Source organism: Sardina pilchardus, chromosome 12 (genome assembly GCF_963854185.1).
Source record: "Sardina pilchardus chromosome 12, fSarPil1.1, whole genome shotgun sequence".
NCBI lineage: Eukaryota > Metazoa > Chordata > Actinopteri > Clupeiformes > Clupeidae > Sardina > Sardina pilchardus.
The window spans coordinates 9691892-9715123 of NC_085005.1; the positions used below are offsets into that span (position 1 = coordinate 9691892).

Genomic DNA, 23232 nt, shown 5'->3' on the forward strand with positions numbered 1-23232 from the left:
ACACACACACATGCACACATCAGACACTGACACACACACACACACACACATGCTTCTTCAGTGCTTTATGTCAGCAGATATGGCAGAGGTCTGTCAGTGCAGTCCTGCTTGAGCTGAGTCCTCTGAGGCCCTCCCAGCTCTCTCCCAGGAAGACTGATTGGACAGTAAACGAGTGCAGACCTTCACCTCCACTGCCGTCTTAAGTCTTCATGAAATCCAGAGCCCCCTCTCCACACAATAAATCCATCTGTTTCCCTTCGATTTTTTTCCCTGCTGGTTTTGGCATGAGTCGCTGCCAGTTTTCAAAGCCACATTAAATGCAGGCAAAGATTTTCGAGCCGTGATTTCTTGATTAATTTCAATTAGTCTTATCTGTGTGATGGAGGAGCCAAGTCCTGTTTGGAATTAACTTCTCCTCCGGTTACAGGACTGAACTTTTCCTCAGTTTTTGAAAAAGAACGTTTCCTCACTCTCCCTCATTTGTGACAGCAAACTGAATTACATGTAATGTAAAAAAAAAAAGAAAAAGAAATAAAATGGACTTTACATACATTAGTAATGGTGGTATTACTGCCTCTGAGAATAGTTTAGTACTGTACATATGGGTCAGGCCACTTTCAATCCCACTCCATTCATTCAGTATTTCTTTTTCAGACGTATCAGACATTACAGGTTCTGACAAAAAAAGGTCTTGAAATTATAAGATTCAATTGCGTCATTGTAGGGACAGAGCAGTATTTGGTTTCAAAATATCTCTTGGGCCAATTTTGTCCCGTTACCAAGCAACTCCAGTTCCAACAGAGTATAAATCCTAAATCCCTCTCTATCTTACTCGGGCTGAAAGGGGGATTTTGCATTTTCCTCAGCTGTTCACAAACCAAGTAAAGATAGTAGGGATAAATCTTGACAGAGCAACAAAACATCTTCCAGGCTTTTCATAACTTTTAAGCCAAATTTGAATGACTTCACTGTGGCCTACCTCACTTAGCCTGTTTCAGTTATTCGACTTTTATTTCACTTCAGGAATGACAAAGATGTGTAAGTTATACCCAGACCAAACTCTCAGTTAGACCGAAAGAAGTTTGAGTTATTTTACCACGAGATTTAATTATAACCATACATGGCACAAGAAAACACAAAAAAAGGAACAATGTGAAAAAATAAAGAATATTAACATTCTATTCTTGGTGGAACAGTGTACTTTTCTCTCTGTTTACTTATCATTCTCTGTTTTAAGCTTTAGTATTGGATTTGTTTTAGTAAGCTCATGTGGGACATCAGTTGTTGAACATACTTCAATCATATTGTTCTGACCTATTTCCTGAAAGTGTCAACTCTGAACTCTGGTTTCCAAAACAGTACAGATATAGTCAAACAGGACACGAAGGCCCTGATATATTTGAACCTTTATGTCAATACACACGTAAACCGTAAAAGTGATAGCAAACAAACAAGCAATAGAAACAAACTATTCACATGTGGAATGATGATCATATTATTGGCACTGTTTTGGCTTAAACATTTCACATCTGCTGTGAGCTTTTGTTTTGTGTAACTCTCAATCCACTCTAATGATGGTAATTAGCCCTTGATTTGGACCTAGCAGAAAATAGCAAATGAGTGTTTCAAAGACCATGTTCGCCAGAGCACGTACACGTTCTGGTCCACTGTGTGACCCCCAGATGAAATGGTCCGTAAAGCTTCTCGCTCTTTTCTCTGACCACCCCCCCCACCCCCCCCCCCCCTCCCCCCAGTGTCCAGATCTCAGGTGTCCTCGGAGAAGCAGGAGGCCCTGATGGAGAACATGACCAGGCTGGGCGAGCGCTCCCGAGACCTCCAGGAGTCCGTGGGCCAGCTCTCGTCGCAGGGCGACCTGCTGGAGAACATCTGGAAGCTGGAGAGCCTCTTCCAGAACCACACGGAGACGCTGGAGCAGCTGAGCCGCGCCATGCAGGGCCTGGAGCGGGACGTGCGCGGCCTGCAGGAGCACGCGGTCCGGACGGACGACGCGGTGGAGCGGCTCGGCCGCCGGCTGGAGGTCACGTCGGGCCCGAGGAACGGCAGCGCCGTCGGCGGCGGGAGCGTGGAGGCTCAGCTGGCCCACGCCGCCAGCCTGCTGCAGGCCCAGGACGCCCTGATCCACGAGACGTCGCAGCGCGTGGACCAGCTGCGGGAGCGCGTGGAGGACGTCGGGTGGATGGTGGGCGCCGTCAACCACACCTTCACCGGCGAGGTCAGCGTCCACCGCACCAAGATCCAGGACCTGCAGGTGCAGATCAGCAACGTGACGCACGACACGCTCACCATGAAGGTCATGCAGGTGCACCTGGAGGACCAGATGAGGAACGAGTTCGAGATCCTCAACGTCATCACGGAGGACCTGAGGCTCAAGGACTGGGAGCACTCGGTCGCCCTCAAGAACATCACGTTAATAGAAGGTATGTTTTAGAGAACCTCAGACACACAGTCGACACACACACACACAATATCACACACACACATCGACAAGCCAGTCTCTGCTTCTTGTTTCTCAAGAGTAATGTTATTTAGCGCAGACAGAGTTTTGCAGATATTTGCCAGAACTTAGAGACCAACAGAAACGTTGGGACTCAAAGGCACTTGGAACTGAGCATGATGAGAAAGCAAATAGTGCCTTCCAACTGTGGTCAATAGAAATAAAACATCTGTATATTGCATTACAGCAACTCTCAACCATTTCAGACTTGAAATTAGTATTGAGGACATACCGTTCCAAAAGATTAAAGTATGCTTTTATGTATTTCTTTAGATTAAAACTTGTGATAAAATTTAAGAGCCTGCTTTAAACAATGGCATTACAGATTCTACTGTACATATAAACAATGTAACCATGACAACTAACAAGGCGTACATTATTTTAATACCTATACCATACAGCTTTAATAGTTTACCATAGCAACAGATTGCACACAAAGTACTTACTTTAAGTGGAATATATGATTGGCCCAACAGTTACTGTATGTACCAGAAATGTATTTTAAGTAACAAAATCTCGACACATGCACTCAAAAAATCTTCAAAATAGCGAGTGACGTCATGATGAGAATGCTGGCCGGCAGCTTGCGGTGAGGGGAACAACGCAAGAGAGGATATAAAAGAAGCCATGTCTAATTATGCATCGTCTCCAATATCTGCTTTATATATGGGTGGGATGAAGCGGAGTCCGGCCTGGAAACAATTGTTGTGAGCAGCCTCGAGAAGCTCGCCTTTGAGAACTCGGAGCCCTCTGTCATTAGTTCCAGTGCGAAACACACATTTGTATGTCATTAGGGACCGGCGGAGCCAGGAAAGCTGTGCACACTCGTGCACACTCGCGATCTCCGTTGCACGGCGGCCCGGCCGGCTGGCATCGGGTCCTGCAGTGTCTCAGCGCCTTGCTGCTTGTGTTTAGTTTCCATTCGTGTTTCTGGCAACGGTCAACAATGCGAACAAAAAAAAAGGGAAAAAAGAAACGAGTGTAATTACTGAAATGTTAAATTATTCACATGGATGTGTGTGTGTGTGTATGTGTGTGTGTGTGTGTGTGTTTGTCTATGTGTGTGTGTATTTGTGTGAGTGTTTGTGTGGGTGTGGGTGTGGGTGTGTGTGTGTTTGTGTGTGTGCGTGTGTGTGTGCGTGTGTGTGTGTAGGTGTGTGTGTGTGTGTGTATGTGTGTGTGTGTGTGTGTGTGTGTGTGTGTGTGTGTGTGTGTGTGTGTGTGTCACATTTGGAGGGCTTAACGCTGGAAACTCGTGATCATGGAACTTTTACAGTAACAGAGTACATATGTACTTGGACTTGTTGTTGAAGACCTAAGCAGTGTTGCGCAGCAAAAGCCTGTGTCTATTTTTGATTTCCAGTCAGTAGCAAATCAGCCAGGAAACTAAATCAGAGTATTAGATCTACCACATCCTCTGAAGGAAATATTAACCTTGTTCATGTGATCCTACATTGATAGAAAACAATAAAACAACAAGCCTAGAATGTTCTGGAGAGGCCAAGGCTGTATTGCCAACTTCCGTTCCCACCTCAACTAGCTGGCTGCTGGCCTGACTTCAGAAGGGAACACACGACAGTGTTTCCTCGTTGCACAAAAACCGCTCTCTTCAAGGAAGGAAATAGCATTAACTTTTAAGATCCCTCGCCAATTCCAACAGGCCCTCAAGAGCTGGTACTTGAAACACAGGTTGGTGCAGTTTTTGCATACACGGGAAATACTCACTCCGTTTTAGCTGGCTAGCTGGGTTTGTTATTATTTTTCTTTCTCAGAAAAGTTCCAGTGTAATTAATTAATGACCCTAGGGGCCAGAGGAGAGGTTGAGCCCATAACCTTGAGTCCACTAAAACAAACCACCAATTAACCCCAGCTGCTTAAAGCTTTGGGCCCCCCAGATGGAACACTCTTTCCACTCAACTTTCTGCCTTGACCCCCGGCCCTGCCGTACATTCTTCGAGACTTTAATGGACGCCGCGCAGGTTCTCAGGACATGGGTCTCCACTCCACCTACAGTACAGGACCTTCAACAAGCTCTCCCCCACTTTAAAGGGCTCGTCGAAAAAGTCTCGGCGCTTTGAAGTGATGGCCCGTTAAGAGCAGGTTATTAGCTATGGGAAGTCATCTGAATGTATATGTACTCCCCTGTGGGGAAGCCTATAAAATACATTCACCCATAAAGAACACTCAGAGAAAAGACGTTTGATTCGCTTTTAAGGACGGCGTCAGCTGAGCTTTGCTTAAATTCCAGAACTCGAAGGCACCTCTCCTGTCATTGCCAGGATAGCCACAGATGTTTACGTTACCCAGTTCATTTCATCCATGCAATAAGCTTTGATTGACTCACCAACTATCCTCTTTTATTTATTTCTGTTAAACTTTGGTATGAACCCTTTAAACTAGCTGTCACATAAAACAGGCCCCTGTCTCGCTTGTGAGTATTGAATCAACATTCGTTCTTCTTTGTTGCAAATTGAGTCAACGACATAAACTTGAACAGAGCATTTTAAGCTGAGGTAAACAGACTGTGTGGGTGATGAGTCTCAAAGTGATTTGATTGGAGTTGACAGTCAGACTCATCCTCAGTAAATGTTGTCCAGACTCACTTCAAAACAACACAAATCAGGAAATGTAAGAGACTAACATTGTTACAATGTTTGGCCAAAATCAAATGAGGTCTAGGAACACTAGTTTTGCATGAGAAAGTGCCCTCAAATCTGCCATGTTAAGTCATTTATTCAACGCTCTATTGTAAATGTCTGGCACTAAATACTATTATAAAATTCTATTGTATTCTATTAAAAGCAGACATGTAAAAGTCTCTTCTCTTTATTGACAGATCTAGATCTAGATATACAGACTTACAGAAACATCTCATAAGCATTTCATTTCATTTCATTCCTTTTTTTAACAATAAACTGAAATGGCTCAGATGTTGTGGCGCCTGTAGAGCAACAGATCTCTTCTCTCTGTCCTGTCATCGTCCTCAGGACCAATGGGACCAAAGGGAGAGAAGGGTGATGACGGCTCTCTGGGCCCAGTCGGTCCACCTGGCCTGAGTGGACTAAGAGGTTTGCTGCTTTCCCCCTTTACTTTATGTCCATTTCATATACTGTACAGTATGCTTGTCTTTTCTGTCCAAGGACGTACATTTGCATCCAATTTCACAAGAGCATGTTTTTTATTCGTTACACAAGTATCCACAAGTATCACAAGAGCATGTTTTTATTCGTTGCACAAGTATCCACATGTATCACAAGACTATGTTTTTATTTGTTGCACACGTATCACAAGAGCATGTTTTTATTTGTTACACAAGTATCATGTGAACATGTTTTTATTCATTACACAAGTATCACAAGAGCATAGTTTGTATTTGTTACACAAGTATCACAAGACCATATTTTCATTCGCTACTCAAGTATGACGAGTAAAGACCGTGTTTTCTTGTCTTACAATGATTGATTGTGCGTAGGCTACAGGTTACCCCTGACAGTCAGCCTCCCAGTACAACACAGGGTCCAGCTAACTGACTCACACTGCATGGGCCTTTCTGCTCCCAAGGACCCTCTCCCACCTCTATTGCACTTGACCCCTCAGTGGCCTGCCATAAGGATCTGTACATCACACACACACATCTGCTTATGGGCACGGCGCACTATATGTATGGGTTCACCTTAGCACACTTGACCTGTCGTATATAGCGTCCCGCGAGGGCGCTTTATCTGCTGATGACAAAGCATCTGAAGATCCCGACAAGCTTCCCGTCTACACACACACACACTGAGGAAGGAAGCAGAGGAACTCCCACTGTCTCTTTTTCACAGTGTCTTGGAGGGGAGGAGAGGGGAGGGGGGACAGGGTGGAGTTGGGGAGGGGAGGGAGGGGTGCATCTGACAGTGCACTTGCATGAGAACAGTGCTCCACTCCCAAATTCCTGATAAGGTAGAAAATGTTTTCATTGCGGTAAATCGATGCCAGATTTCCTCCCTCCCCCCCCTTGGCCGTGTGTCTGAGTGAGAGGGGCTGTTGGAAGGCCAATCCCCATGGCGTGCGTGTCTGTGTTTCTTGTCAGGCGTGGAGGGAGAGAAGGGCATCCAGGGTCCCCGCGGGCTGAAGGGAGCCGGTGGCCTGGACGGCGTCGACGGCCAGAAAGGAGATATGGGGCTGGAGGGGCCCAAAGGTACGTCTGATGTGAACCCTACACACACACACACACACACACACACACACACACACGCACACACACACACACAGACACACACACACACACACACACACACACACACAGATACACAAACACACACAAGTCAAACTCTTTTGTCACGGGGGGACAGGGGCCCCTGAGCCCTCCGGGCCGTGTGCGGCCGTCGCTCACCCGAGGCTCCAGAGGGGTCCCAGGCTGCTGCCCCCGTGTCCGTTTTCGGCGCCTGTCTTGGGCGCCAACCGACCAGAGGCCCCCCCCCACCGGACCAGTCGCCTGAGGAGCCCGCCGTCTGACAGACAAATGGCGTCCAGGCTTCCTCGCTCTAGCTCCATGTCTTCCTCCCACTATGCTGTCCACTGTCCATGCTCCCTGTTTTACAGCCCACATCTACTCGTTCCCAGATCTCTCCATCACAGCCTCTCTCCTTGCCTCCCTCTCAATGCACCTCTCCCTCCCTCTCTCCCTCTCATAGCTCTATCCATCATGGCCTCTCTACCTCCCTCCCTCTCGTAGCTCATTCTATTGCTGTCTCTCTCCTTCCCTCTCTCCTCCTCTCATAGCTCTCTCTATCTCTGCCTCTCTCCTTCCCTCTCTTCCTCTCATAGCTCATTCTATCTCTGCCTCTCTCCCTCTCTCTCACCCTCTCATAGCTCTCTCCATCATTTCCTCTCTCCTTCCCCCTCTCTCTCTCTCTCTCTGACTCCCCGTGACTAATGTCCAAGACCTTTACACATGTTGGGAATTTAACTCACACACGTGAGTCGAGAGTATCATGCACATAACGTGCCGATATCGCCCCTGTGAATTTCTGCGAACATCTATTTTATTTGCGTCACCAAATCGCTGACCGAGCCCGTTCGTCAACCAGCGCTGTAAAGGTTAACGGACATTTCCTCAACACACTTGGACGCCTGGCAAGGTACGATTTCCCCGTGGTTTTTGCACCTCATCCCTGGTGTGCAATAGCCCTAGTTTGTCTTGCTTCCCTGGACACGCTCGCGGTGATCCTTGGAGCTCCATCCTCCTGGCTGACCCTCCGAGCCACGGGCCCACCCCTCAACAACAACACATCCCCGTTCCAACGGCACACGGGCGGCTCGGGAATTCAAGCAAGGGTGTTTATTGGAACACAAGTCGAGTTTTTTTTTGTCATCCAATACTCCCAATACCCCAGACTCTCGTTCTCTCTTTCTTTCTTTCCTTCTTTCCTTCCTTCTTTCTGAATTTCTCTCTCTCTCTCTCCATATCTCTCCCTCACACTCACTCACTCACACACACACACACACACAAATACACACACACACACACACACACACACACACATAGGAGCATCATAGGACATGACCCTCAACAATAGACCCATTCTGTTTTCACAGACCTTGAGTTTGCTAAACAAGCAGCTGTTGGGGCTCTGCTTGGTTTGGCCCAACTGTCCCGCGTCCAACTTTCTCCAAACTCCAGCAAGCCAATAACAATAAGCCTGCACGGAGACACTGCCCAGTCTCGCAGTTGTCCAGCCCTGGACAATGCACTCCCTGAGACCCTAAACACATTGAAATGGGGATGGAGGGGGGTTAAGCAAATAGGACTTACAACAACAAAGACATGCTGCTCTGTTGTAAAAGGGGAAAAAAACAGAAAAGAGAGAGCGAGAGAGTTGCTTGGGAGACCAATGAGGGGAACTTGAGAGACCTTGAGAGGCTTGTAACTAGCACCTCCGAATAAGCTCGTCCACTCCCTGCTCCCGCTCTCTCGCTTACGAAGGGTCCAGGCCTGGCCGTCATGGCCACTGCCATCTCAGAATATCCCAGCTGGTGCGAGGCAGGTTTTTTTTTTTTTTGTGGGCCTGCGGATGTGGTCAGCCCAAGAAACCCGACCAGACGCCATTTAGTGGTCACGTTTGGGTGCCACTGTCCCTGGATACTGTCCTGTGATTTTCTGGAAGAGGGAGAGGACGCCGTAAAAGCCCACAGCTAACGCACAATAACGACTTCCTTGTTGTTTTGGGGGGGCGAAATCCCTTTATGTACGTAGCCTTAGCGCAGTAGCAGATGTGAGGGCCCCCAGGGGCGGCGCGGAGGCCACTGATGTGGTCTGGAGCTATCTGTCAGGGTGTGATGGAGGCGTGCTGCCAGGGTGTGGGCCCCGGTTGGAGCTGGTCCAGGCGGCAGAGCTACTACTGTTGCTCCCACTGGCTGCGTGGCGGTGGTGGTGGTGGTGATGGTGTGTGTGTGTGTGTGTGTGTGTGTGTGTGTGTGCATGCCTTAGAATAAACCACGACACCCCATTTCGCAGAATAAATAGATTTACCCTTTTATTTGAGATGGGGGTTTTTTTTGCCATTTTTTGTGCAGCTAAACACAATGGATGTGTTTCACGTAGGCCGAGTTACCAGAAATGAAAAAGTTATGAATTTTCTCAACCGTTAAGGATAAGCTATGACCTCATCCACAAACAATACAAGACTGTCATCATTGTCGTCAAGTGATTCAATATAACATCTGAAATGCATGATGTGTACAACCCGGTTTCGAAAAAAAGTTGGGCTGCTGTCTAAAACTGTAAGTAAAAACAGAACGCAATGCAGAAAGTTAAAAGTAAAGGTTCAACAAAGCTATGAATGCAGTTTTGTACGGGCCCCCTGTTTTCACATTGTAGGACCCCACAGTTACCCCGACTCTGAACTATATTTTCCATGACCTTTACTTAAAGGGGATTTCCAATAAACAAGACATTTTCATTATGGCTGTGTTTATAAGGCTAATGTACCGTAATATTATGCTGGGTCACTGGTGTATAAACATCACTGTCCATTCTGTGGGAAGTCTTACGTAGAGATGACTTTCAGGCAAATAAGTAGAACAGGCCACTATTTGATTTCATGAGCTGAACCCTGTTTGATGACATCATGGATATGCAAAAGAGCATAACAGTAGTTTTTGTAAGCATGTGGTTTCTTGGACTCCATATTCCCCCGTGTTTCAGTAAAGTATTAAATTAGTGCATTGAAACTGACATTTGCGAATGTTGCTTCACGAAATGCACTAAACAGCTTTCAGATGGAGGACCCACTTCAAGCAGTAAGCTGAACAACAGTAAATAAACATAAGACTCTGCAAGTCTAAGTTTCTGTGACAGAGAAACACACTATAATTAATATCAGATTTCAGACATATGTAAGCTTCACAGCGCCTAACTTTACTCTTCCAATGTGCTCAGAATATATAGAATTGTCCTGCTTTGAAACCAGAAGTACCAGTTTAGACCGTAAAAATACTATTTTCTCAAGTGTGGCCAATCTGGTTCAGTTCTACACATCTTGCAGATTAGAGAGCATGAATAGTATATAAAGATGTAGGTTAATGCATAATAATAGGATCGACAGTAGTCTGGTCGATCTCACTTTGTTCTCTCAAGAGGAAGGGCTTCATTTTGGAGCTATTATATCCTGTAAAACCAGTGGTTAGACCCACCTGTTTCTTTGCTGTCGCTATACCATCATTGCCAGTCGGTTAAAAACCACAGACCCCCACAGAGGGTTGCCTTTAATTCTCCACCCCACACCCTTGCAAGTTCCCCCTGCGAGACCCCAAGGGTGTGGTATGTCAAGGTGTGAGGTGGTGGTGCTGCTGCTGCGGTCCTCGTGTTGTTCCATCCAGTGGTGCGTGGCCGTTCGTTCTCCGCCGTCTGTCGTCTGGCCTGCCGTGCTGATAGTGTTTTTCCTTCCGTCCTTCACAGGTCAGAGGGGAGAGAGGGGGCCCAAAGGAGACAAAGGAGACCGCGGCGACAGAGCCGGGGAGAGAACAGGTACGACTCCAATTTCATCATCCTTCATCATGTTTACTCCTTGTGTGAGAGCGTCACTGGCCGCGTTTCCCAGATTCGTGAAGAAGCTCTTAAGCGCTAAGAACTTCTTAGGAGCGCTCTAAGAACATTCTAAGAACGCTCCTAAGAAGTTCTTAGCACTTAAGAGCTTCTTAACGAATCTGGGAAACGCGGCCACTGTAAGTACTGTACATTTGAATGTTGTAGCATATATGAAATTTGAATCATTATCCATCAAGGTGTACTTCTGAGGCATTTTCAGGTGGTACCGTTAACAACATTGGTGTAATTGTATCTTGGGGACAAACAAGCATTAAAAATAGAAACCACCGCCCTAATGTTTGCCTGAGATAGGGGACCAATCACAGAACAGGGGGGAAAGCAAGACGATGATGAGCTATGCACAGACACATTTGATATCTGAGGCGCCCAATGATCGGATCTGGGCATTTTTTTCAAAAACGAGAAAAGGAACGTCTGGTTGCCAGACCACGTCTCATTTGAGAAGTGATAGGCTCTAGCCAGGCTAACATTACGCTGTAGTTTGATTCATTTTTATTTTCAACATGCTGTGTTGGTTTTTGAACATTTCCATTGGAAACGCTCTAGGAACAGATTGAAAGATCTTGAACAAAACAACCCAGAAGGCACTAATCATTGTTGTTGTATAATGTGTCTTTTCTTTTAAAAGTTCACAAAAATGGGATGGAATGCAACTGCTGATATAAAAATTCTGAATGTGGGTCTCACTACACCCATAAGCCTGCTGTGTCATGTGTTCTATCAGAGTCGTGTCTGCGAATACCTCCAAAACATTTACAGATGCAAAACAAAACACCATTAGTTTCCTCTTGGATGAGCTATTGCCTTTTGGAATCGGTTCATCTTGGCCACGATGTGAGCGGTTCCGTCCAGCCTCCCAGTAAATTTCAAAAGCAAAACAAGAGGCAAATCACCTGTACATTTCAGTCTAGTGACTTTACGACCGAGTAAAAAGCTGCGCCTCCAGGCCCTTTGTAAAAACATGACGGGCTCCAAGCGCACGTTTGAGGTTCGACAGTGGATCAGGCACCTTTCCCCCCTCTTCCCTCGGCCTCTGCTCTGGCCTTCGCACGGCTCCTCGATCATGTGCTGCTGCGGCGGCCATGTTGGAGGCTTTTGAGGTTTTTCTCTGAGTTCTCAACGTCTAATGGGGGAAGGCTTAGTGGTCGCGTGGAACACTGATTAAAGTTTGAGATCATCACTTTCCACAAATGTGTGCTAAGAGCCACTCAGTGCAGTGTTTGTGCAGGGAGTGTTTCTTTTTTGTGAAATCAAAAAAGTGTTCAGTGCCACACTAGCCTACCCTCTGGCAGGTACGCCATTTCAATAAAACCACAATGTACTTTCAGGCAAGGAAAGAAAACAAACCCAAAACCGCCGTTTTTTTCTCTCCCCCCGAGCGGGAAATATTATTTTTTCTCGATGACATCATTAGAGCTCATTTCGGGGCCTGATGAGAGTTGGAATGGGCCTCTGTCAAAGTGACAGCTCCGAACATCTGAAACGGATTTTGCCCTTTACGGAGGTGCGTGGGGAGAAGCCGTGGGCTGGGACTGAGAGGCCCACTCAATTAAGAGGATTGAGGAGGGTGGGGTCTTTTTTCCTTTTGTTTTGTTTTGCTGTGGAGTTTTCTCTCTCTCTCTCTCTCTCTCTCATGTGAAATTGGTTCCATAAGTGTGAAGAGGCTCATGTAAATGAATGAGGTTTGTGGGATGCCGCGCAGGGATTTCACGGTCCAACCGCCTTGATGTAGGTCGCCATGCTCTGTCGCCACTGCGCTGTCGTGACCGACTGTCTGCCGAGTCCATTCATCATTGTGTCTGTCCTTGTCTGACGTTGATTACATCACACAGGGGATCTCCTGTCTCTCTCTCTCTCATGCTCTCTCCCACTCTCTATCTCTCTCTCTCCCTGTCTCTCTCTCTCTCTGTCTCTCTCTCTCATTCTGACCCAACTCAGACTCTCTTTCTCCCTCTCTCTCTCTTTCCCTCTCTCTCTTCCTCTCCTTCTCTCAACTCTCTCTCTCTCTCTCTCTCTCATTCTGGTAGACATGAGGGATGCCACATACAGAATAATGCTCAGCTATACGGTGCCATGCCCATGCAGACCTCTGTGGGTAGCGTCCACAAACGTGTCCATCGCCTCCGACACCTCCACATTGTCCATCCCCGAGGGCTCGTTGCCTTCGGTCTGAACCAGTGTGTAATCGGGGGGTCAGAGTGGAGCACCAGGCCTAAGCTGTGTATTTCCACACCCTGTCTCACACACTCCGCGCACACTCCTCACACACTCGCATGTGTGAAGGTGAGGAGTAGGGGATGTACAGTACGTCTGGTTTGGAGTGAAGGCGCTTAAACACCTCGTATGACAGTCAGTGCAAAGAGAAGAAGAAAAAATATTTTGAGCCAACAAAAAAAGACAAAGGCCGGGCTTCCCAGATTCCTTAAGAAGCTCTTAAGTGCTAAGAACTTCTTAGGAGCGCTCTAAGAACATTCTAAGAACGCTCCTAAGAAGTTCTTAGCACTTAAGAGCTTCTTAACAAATCTGGGAAACCCGGCCAAAAACTGTTGCACAACTGGTTTGACATTCGCCTCCAAAGCAGTCACGCGCTTCAGTTCAGCAAAGCGGCCGTGTTACCGTATGTGGTGGGTGTGCACTTACTGGTACACTTTTGAGACAGATCCACGCGCTGCTGTTATTCACACTTGAACCCCAAACAGAAAACATCGGGGAGTCTTTCGTCCTCTGACTAAGACAGCTCTTGCCTTTTTTTTTGCTGACTCTGAAATGTGGGCCATTTCACCTCAATCTGTCTGCCAAATGCTGAGATGAACATGGGAGTGTTTTGCAAGGTATTGACAGCGCTGGTTTACCAAGCCTTCTCCCAAGGGAGGGAGAGCGTTGGCCCCCGCTCTTAAGAAAATCTCACACATTTGGGAGTTGTGAAACGGGAGAGGTGACATCACCGGGGCTTTTTGGAACGTTTCTCGATTTCTGCTTTTCATTGCTTTGTCTGGACAATTAGTCGGATTCGGTTAAGTTGCACGCAGGAATTTGCTGGCTTTAAAATGGTCTTCACCCGCAAAAACATGTTTTGTTGGGTTAGCACTCCACAAAAAACAGGGTTAACTTGGCCATTCCAACAAGCTCGGGACTTCCAATATTCTTGATCTACAGTATTCATCCCCCTGGTAAGAAACGTCCTTTTGACAAAGTGCATCTGTCAGCTTCACTAGTGCTCTGGATGTGCTTGTTAGCTATTGATATTATCAGCAACACATACATCTAGATAAGAGTTGACGTACAGTATTAAATCTCCGTGTGCGAGTGCAAAGCACTCTGTCCTAGATGATCAACATCAACTAAGATGTCCGGGCGGATTGCTCAACTTCCACTCCTCACAACGTCATGTGAACCAATAAGCTAATGCAGAGACCTCTGAGGATACACAGAACGTGCTCTCTGGGCTTGGATATCACACTCGTGTGTGTGACAAGGGGAGTATAGAGTGACACCGCGCACACGTGAGGCATTTCCTCCTGGCCGCGCTACCCAGCATGCCCTGGGCCACATGGTGTGGGGGAGGTGTATGTTTTTGCATTAGATTTGCAGCCGTGGGAACAGTTTGCCGTACGAAAGAGGCGGACAGGGTGTGTGTGTGTGTGTGTGTGTGTGTGTGGGGTGGGGGGGCGGACCACACAAACACGACAGTGTAGGCCAGCACTCCTCCGCTCAAGCCGTCCTTGTAACAGGCCAGATGCATCCGATGCGAACACGGTCCAGTACAAATACGCACACACAGAGGGACTCGGCCCCGCACCTGGGCCCCTGCAGTGTCCACTAATGGAGTACTAGCACGCCCAGCCCACTGATACACATCTTAAGGAGCCGAAACATCACACACACACACACACGCACGCACACACACACACACACACACACACACACACACACACACACACACACACACACACACACACACACACACACACAGGCTGGTCCCCGTGGGAGTGACCCACAGGGGCCAGAGATACCAGGAGACACATTACACACTCCGTGCTCGGCTCTTTGACATGGACGTTCAACCATGCGGCCTTAATGTAAACCATACCATTTTTTTCCCGGGAGAAAATGGAGATAGGCGGTAAAGTTATAGAGTTACTGTAAGTAGTCCATCAGGAGCTTGATGCTGTACAAATTACAACCTTCCTTGGAGGCTGGGTTGGCAGTTGATAAACTGGTTTGTGGGATATGAGTAGGCCCTACATTGTGCTTAAGCCATTGCATTGGCTGAACGTGAAGTTTGTGGCCAATCGGTCTTCGTCAAGTATTTACTTACAAATCTCATTTCCCTTCTTTTTCTAAAGTCGTTTTTCGGATTCCATATCAAATGGCTGATTTGTTTGACTGGTCACAGGAAAGAACGTTTGTGAGCGTTGGGGTTAGGCCCAGCACTAAAGCAGGTCAGCACGCTGTTTAGCACGTCCAAGTGTACAGTATTGTGTTGACCTGTTTTTTTCTAACCCCGCTCAAGGTAATATCCGCACGACACGGTAACCTTGTGCACGTTTCAAGAATAGGTAAAGCGGTCAGGCTTGATTCCATATGCAGCTCGTGAAGGCGAATTTCCTGAATGAAATATTTCATGTCAGTGATTCCGCACGAACAGCCTAAGCCCTGCACGAATGCAGCCCGTTAGTCACACAGGCCTGTAGCTGTCAGCTGTACGATTTCAGTCCCGTCCTTGACCGTGCGAGATGATGAAACACACGCATGCATACACATGCCTGCCCACACACACACACACACAGAGGGACATACAAGCACGTACACACTCAGTCTTACACTGCAGACGTAAACACTAATTGACATGCACAAGCATGCACATACACACACACACACCCACACGCGTACACACTCACACATGCACAAACAAACCACTCCTGAGCCCCCTTTTCACAGCACAGATTTTCACTCCCTGGGCTGTAACTGGGGTAATCTCTGACGAGAGGGAGAGAGAGAACGAGAAGGAGGGTGAGAGAGAGAGAAAGAGAGAGAGAGAGAGAGTGAGCGGGAAACGTCCCTGTTTGTCTGTAGTAGGACATGTGTTTCCAATCAGTTCCCGATTGGCCGCCTTCCTCAGGCCAAGCGTGGGCCAGCATCTGCAATGCATTTGCAGGATGTTCCCGCACTCTTCCGAGGCCCGTCCCGGAGATTTACATCTATCCGTCGAACGCCGCGGCGAATTCATATCGCCACATGGCACGGACCGAAGCCCTCCAGTGATGGAGCGTTGTCCGGCTAAAAGGCATTCGTCATTATTAACACCTCCCTCTTACCTGATACACGTGAGGGCAAATGACAGATGTTAATCTCTGACAGACAACTCCCCAAGACGTCAGTGCAAGCAGGTAGATCGTGGAAGATGGAAGCCTTGGCTCCCTGATGAATAGATAATAGATATCACATGTTGTTGCGCACTTATGCTGTGTTGTGGGAATGAGAGAGAGAGAAAGAGAGAGAGAGAGAGAGAGAGAAATAAAGATTGGACTTATTAAATAATTTATCATTTAGGGCGCCGAGTAAAAAGCCCATCTTGAAATGATTGCAGTGATGACCACATCACACAGATGTGCTTGCTGTTAGGAAATTGCTCTGATTATTTATTTTAACTGTCACCTGTTACTTGTTCAGATGTTATTAGAAGACACCTGCCATAGGACAGTCCATCCAGATCCTCAGATGCTAAATGCCTTTTAGCTTCTAACAGTAATTAGCTTTCACTTCAACACATTTATTTCCCATTTAGCTCTCCAGCTCCATGCTTTTTAAGCTCCTCAGGGAAAAGGCCCGGCTCGATCCAAACTTTGAAATCATCTTTCGGTTGGACACATTAGCAAACCTATAAACGCCTGTGTAAAAGTCTCGGCGTCTCGCATACTCGGCCTATGAGGTAGGAGCTGACGTCTCAAACTGGAAAACTGCTACATTGGCCCAGGGATGGGCTTTCACGATAAGTCCCTTGGATGAAAGTGTGCACTGCTCGCCTAATTTCTCTGTGTGTGTGTCTCTGTGTGTGTGTGTGTGTGTGTGTGTGTGTGTGTGTGTGTGTGTGTTGCAGTGGAGGGGACGTTGGTCAGGCTGGTGAACGGCTCCGGTCTTCACGAGGGCCGAGTGGAGGTATTCCACGAGCGGCGCTGGGGCACCATATGTGACGACGTCTGGGACAAGAAGGACGGGGACGTGGTGTGCAGGATGCTGGGCTTCCGAGGAGCCAAGGAGGTCCACAAGACCGGACGCTTTGGCCAGGGTGAGTCTGGCCACATCTTGATCACCTGATATACATGTATTTCAATTTCAATTTCAATTTAATTTCACTTATAGAGCGCCAGAACATTACTCATGTCTCATGGCGCTTTACAGAGTGTTAAACATTCAAAGAGAGCCCATGAGTAACAGGGGCAAGGAAAACCTAGAATTGGAGATAGAAACATCAGACAGATCCACGACTCAAGGGCCCAACCCATCTGCCTAGTGTCAGTTACAGTAGAGTAAAGTCATTTGTAGTATCAGAAAGAAATATATCATGTTACTGATACATTTCATCACTTGTATTGTCTTTGCATTGTTTGTCTGGGGGATTGTGTGGGTACTCCTCAGTTTTCCTCCCAAATGATCCTCAAAGGTTTTTTTCCATAATGACTGTCAGTATAAACTGATGAGGTCAGTTTGACACAGTTCCACTATCTAACAGGGAGCATGGATACAAATCAGCTGGAATAGTTTGCTAATGGAAGGAAACCCGTTAAATTTAATTTCACTTAACTAATAATAATGTTTGTTCCTTAAATATGTCAGCATTGCTGGAGTCTTCCTCATTGCTCCTGCTTCTGTGGTAATGTAACTCTCAGACTTGACCAGGGCAGGCAGGTCTGCTCTTTCATCTCCGTCTGCATCCCATAATGACCAGCTCTAAAGGTCAGCTCCAATAGAGTGATCAGTCCGCATTTATGGATCTTGGAAATGCTTGAGACCATTTGTTTTCTCCATTGTGCTTTTATGAGGTATTTTACAGCCCGCTGCGTTGGATCACTTCTGGAGATGAATATGAGTTTATAGGGATGGCCAAGGAAGGCCAGATGCCATCAAACAGTCTCTATGGTAACATGAATCTGGTTGTCCACCGCCATAACTTAGCCTACTTTCAGCTACAGACATTCTTTACATTATGTCTTGTTTAGAAAAGACCACATATGATGATTTGTTATAGTCAAAGTGTCTTGACAGTTTGCTAAACAGACCATTGTATTCTTGGGAGAGTCGAGTATTGAGAGAGAGCTGAGAACAATAAGCATAAGTTATTTGTTTTGCTGTGAAATCATGTAGGAATATTTTATCCAAGATTGGTGTTTTGTTTAAAACAGTGCTTCCAAACATTTACCTCATATGATTACCTAATATGATTTGATTTGAACATGGACTCGGCAGGTGTGTGTCCTTGGCTTTTCCCACCGCTCTCCTAAGGAAGTTATCACTAAAACGTTATCACATTTATTATTTTGAGCCTCAACAAATATGAAGTAAATATGGAAAGCTGAAACTGTATCAACATACTTTAAAAATTTAAATGTCATTAATCTTGTTTATTCAATCTAATTCAGACCCAAGTGAGCATCTGTGGTTTGAACGCGTGACACTAACGCTGCCATTTTTCGCGCCGCTGTGAAGATGTTTGTGAGCGAGCTACTTTGAGTCAACCCTCGATTCCACACATGCAAACCTCATGAGTGTCAGAGCGCCATGATTTGTGACATTAATCATGGATGATAATTTACAAATATCTTTGAAAAATTGTTATTACAAGCCATACGTAATCCTGCGAATGGCTTTTGGTAAACATGCCGTCTATAAAAGAAAAACCTCTTTTGATTTTTATTCGTCGCAGAAAATATGGGATGTGTTAATATCCTGCAGCTGTTTGACGGCTATATAAAAGTCGCTGGATACTTATTGTGCTTTAAAACACATTTGCTTGAGGCAGCATGCAAAACAGAGTTGTCCTCAAAAGATCCACGGTCCAGCCTCGGAGCCCAAAGTGACCCCCAGGGCACGCGGCTGTCCAACTCGACCTCCATTCACACGGGGATGACTCATGCAGAGGGCTGGACTCGTGACTGGTCTGGTCAGCTCTCCGTGGTCGTTCTTCAAATCTGTGTGTGTGGACGCTCGGACCCGCAGCGGACCGCTAACAGCCCTACTGGGAGTGGTGGTGGTGGTGGTGGTGGGATTGAACGTCGTTGCACATCTGCAAGCTCTCAGCTAGTGAGAGATGCTAGCATAGATAGACGCCTGATGGAGCATGTGTTAGCCTTAACGGCCTGGAAAAGGCCTCTCAGGATGTTTTGTAATCAGTCATGGGGAGTATTTGTACATAGGCCTATACGCAAGATTGATATGAAGTCCTCTTAATGTTCTGATATGCTCTCTTCATAGGGTTGTTTTCACTTCGGAACGCTGTAAGTGTGTTTTGGGAATGTTCACGTTACATGAATTACAGTCTAAAGTGCTGTACACACAAAACTCTCTCAAACAAACCAATACTGTACATTATATGATATCTGGCATGTTTTGACCCCTAGACATTTTTGGATTTGTCAGCCCTAAGCTATGACTCTAATCTATGTCACTGAACTTTGGAACCCCGCCGTTAGAAGGACAGGAAAATCCATCAGAGCCAATGAAACTTTCCCTTTTACCTAAATGTGTGCTCTAGGACTGGGGGAGAGGCTAGTGACCTCCTTTTGAATCCTTATGAAAAGCGACCTCCTAACCAGCCTCTCAACCCAGTCTCTCAAAAAGCACAAAAATCGATTTTATTTTTAAGAAGACAGCTTCAATCCTCACACCCCAAGTAGTAACTTAAGAGTAGAGTGCTTACATCCTTGGAATGCTTGCGAAAGATAACGAGGTCTAAAAAAAGATGGCTCAAAGTAAAGCCATTGATTTATTCTGCCTCATGAAAGAATGGTGGCACCTTAAAAGAGGATTTGGACAGTGCTTTGCACAGTGGACCGAACACAACCAATTCATTAAGCTGTCAAGAGCTGGGATCGTTTCGTCGTGTCTGGAAATCATTTCTGGCCTTGCTCAAAACAAGGTCTGTGTGTGTGTGTGTGTGTGTGTGTGTGTGTGTGTGTATGTGTGTGTGTGTGTGTGTGTGTGTGTGTGAAGGAGGGAGAGAACTGGAGAGATGGGTGGTTTCATTAGAATCTAATGCGTTAGATAATTAATAAAGGCAGTAAAGACACTTTCAGTGGGAGCCCCTCTGCCAGAGGTCCTCTTGGGTGGTACTTGGCTGCCCTGTGTGGTGCCTGCACAAATTTCAGAGGAAGGACAATGCTAGAGAGAGAGAGAAAGAGAGAGAGAGAAAGAGAGAGAGGGAGGACGGCAAGAGAAAGAGTGAACGGGTTGTTTGGAGAGTCATTGATGTGTTTCATGTCTATGCCAGATATCTGACTCATATTAGGGCTTTCCAAGGGAGAGAACGAGAGAGAGACTAATAAACACTTCTAACCTTTCAACCAGTTCTCTGGCATTGTGGCATGCTCGCACATATTCACTCTGAACTGTATTTCAGCATCAAAATGAAATCCTACCTATTACTGTGACAAGAGATGAATAATGCCCAAAGGAGTTGTGTTTGTATGGTATTTAGCCAACAATGTGTGAGAGCAGATCACTGAAATAGGCTCTTTTTAATCATGTCACTTTTATGACGTGCAAAATTGCGATGGCAGGCGGGAAGTGGAAAAATGAGATATGGTTATGTGAACCACATGGTCGAGCACGGTACGGTAAACGCTCTGCTTGAGCAGCTGAAAGGTGGCTCTCATCCTCTGACCCTCTCCCGTGCTCTGTCCCCTGTCCCACAGGCACCGGGCTCATTTGGATGGACGACGTGGCCTGCGTTGGCACGGAGGACACCATTCACCAGTGCAAGTTCTCCGGGTGGGGCCGGACCAACTGTGGCCATGTGGAAGATGCGGGGGTGACGTGTAACACCTAAAAGCAGCATCCACCCCCCTGCACCACCACCACCACTGCCGACGCCCCGTGAAACCCCCCCCCCTCCACTCACCTCGCCTTGCTCCCCCCTCCTACGTGTTTTTGGAAAGGCCAGAATGAACTAACTTGTTATGTGGCAGGAGCGTGACTTGACAGCCCAGGGCGAGGCGCATCAAAGACGCCCCGCACTTCCTGGTCCGCGCCGCGCGAATCGATATGACAGCTTCGAGAAAAGCGTTCACCGACAACAGGGCCCCGCCGGGGGACCTCTGGGTCAGCTATTGTCTTTGGACAGAGTCGGTGTCGCCATTGGCTGGCACAACCAAAAAATGCAACACAAAAAAACCTGAGTCTCTTGCCAAGAAGATCCGACCAAAATAATGGGCAGTAACACACGGTGACCCGGTTGGGGATAGAAGCCAGCGTCACAAAGGGGGCCGAGTGGGAACAAGCGCCGTGCATGGCTAATGGATGTGAGCTTCAGAGAGCTGTGTGTGTGTGTGTGTGTGTGTGTGTGTGTGTGTGTGTGTGTGTGTGTGTGTGTGTGTGTGCACGTGTGTACGTGTGTGTGTGTGTGTGTGTGTGTGTGTGTGTGTGTGTGTGTGTGTGTGTGTGTGTGTGTGTGTGTGTGTGTGTGTGTGTGTGTGTGTGTGTGTGTGCGTGTGTGTGTCTGTGTGCACGTGTGTGTGCGTGCGTGCGTGCGTCTGTGTGAGTGTGTGCGTTTCTCTTGACTGGTGAATTTTAACATCACGATACTTCTGGGTCTTTTTTTATGTCCAGTTTCTATAACGCTAGCGTAATGCTTTCCCCCTGCCCTCCTCTAAACCAGGTCACGTACTGTAGAGCGCTGCCAAAAATGCCACTTCCCTTTGGTGAGAAACGGTGCCGTGGTCACGAAACGACGCTTGGTTTGCGTTTGGAAACCCCATTTCTGACCACAAACGCACCAATTTACTGCCCAAGGTAGACTGACACAATAAATTGGTAACAAGACGTAATGAAAGCAGGATTTTATATAAATTACGTGAAGTTGGGATCTCTGCCCCCACCCCCCACCCCCCCCCCCCCCCCCCCAAACTGAATACTCTTGACTGACAAGGCAATTTCCGTACTTGAAATCAACCACAGCTACAGTATATGGAATAGAGCCTGTGGTAGAGTAACAGATACCATTCAAAAGCTAACGTAGCTTTATTGCTGCAAACACAAATGGGACTAATGCTCCTCCACAGCCACGCTCTGCGGACAGCTAGCTTGTCTGTGTGGCCTGCACAGTACATCCCTCAAGGGCATTCTCTAAGCCCAGTATTTCAACGCTGCAATGGAGCTTAATCAAACAGTATTTCAAAGCGGCCAAAGACAACACACGATGAATCTCTCCTCAGTATTAATGTTGTCTCCCTCCTTCCCTTCCTCCCTCTCTCTCTCTCTCTCTCTCTCTCTCTCTCTCTCTCTCTTTCTCTCTCTCTGAAGGACATGATTGCTCTTATTTACAGCTGGACTGAAAAGTGCCATTGCTTACTACATTTTCCAACCATGCATTTATGTTTTATACGTGTGATACGTGTGTCATTATGTAGTCTTACTCCGTCATAAATAACATACCATAGCACTTGAGCAGTTTATTTTTATGTACATCTACAATATTGTTTAACTTGTGTTGTAGTTAGCGGTTGGCAGCACAGACCTGCTTTTAATGGCTCCACCACAGCTGTGTTTTAAAAAACCGCACATTAGTCAGAGCTGACCCTCGCTATTTAGACGTGTTGCTGCATCTCAAATTGACCACTGAACAACTTCCCGCTTTTGGAAATGGACCATTACGACACACGTCCACAGGCCTAATGGTTCTCTAAAAAACGCTGCCATTTGTATTATGTACTGTAGACGCCTAAGTTCACCATTATGACCAATATCATGCTGTACACACGCCAAGCACACATAGCCAGGGTCCCCTGGTCGTGGGCCTCTTGAGCCACTGAGCTAGCGTTAGCGGGGGTGGGGGGAGCGCTGTGTTGAGCCGATAGTGCTGTATGAATTAGCCGTGAGGCGGTGCTCTGGTGGCGAAGACGCGAAGTGGCAGCCTCAGCTCTGCGATGAGTAGCACTGAGAGGCCTCCACCTTCTTCCGTACGAAGGTCTCCTTCCACAATGGCGTTCCTTCCAGAGCTCCAAAAAAAAAATGTTTACCAAGCATATTCCCTGTTTTTATTTTTCTCTGTTTGTCAAAGCTGTCCACTGTATTTCTCATTTTCAGATGCAAAGACACAAAATACATATTTACTTGCATATGAATGTATATGAACTATAAACATCATAGAGAAGCATATTTTATGTGTCTGTAAAGCTACGTCAATCTCAGAGGCAATACCAGTTACAGTATTTGATACTTGTTGTTATATATTGTTGGAGAAAATAAAGGATTTTTTTTGTTTAAACATAAGGCCTCCATTACTTCTGATGAAGCTGAGCGATATGTCACTGCCCGAAACAGAAAGCAAGGTAACCAAAGACCCCTGATGTACTTTATAAAACAGACATTAAGAAACTTTAAAGAAAAAGAGCTCTATAAAAAGAAGCAG

The 23232-nt window shown here is 46.7% G+C and overlaps 1 protein-coding gene across 1 annotated transcript in view; it reads left to right on the top strand.

The window, feature by feature from the left end:
• The window catches only part of scara5 (scavenger receptor class A, member 5 (putative)), a 48464-nt gene extending 27276 nt beyond the window's left edge, over nt 1–21188 (top strand). The window contains exons 4-9 of the mRNA XM_062550985.1: nt 1755–2438; nt 5503–5583; nt 6588–6695; nt 10458–10526; nt 16708–16896; nt 20519–21188. Coding sequence (XP_062406969.1) covers nt 1755–2438; nt 5503–5583; nt 6588–6695; nt 10458–10526; nt 16708–16896; nt 20519–20652 — 1265 coding nt within the window. The 3' untranslated portion in view covers nt 20653–21188. The remainder of the gene's footprint in view (nt 1–1754; nt 2439–5502; nt 5584–6587; nt 6696–10457; nt 10527–16707; nt 16897–20518) is intronic.
• Nucleotides 21189–23232: the final 2044 nt, after the last annotated feature.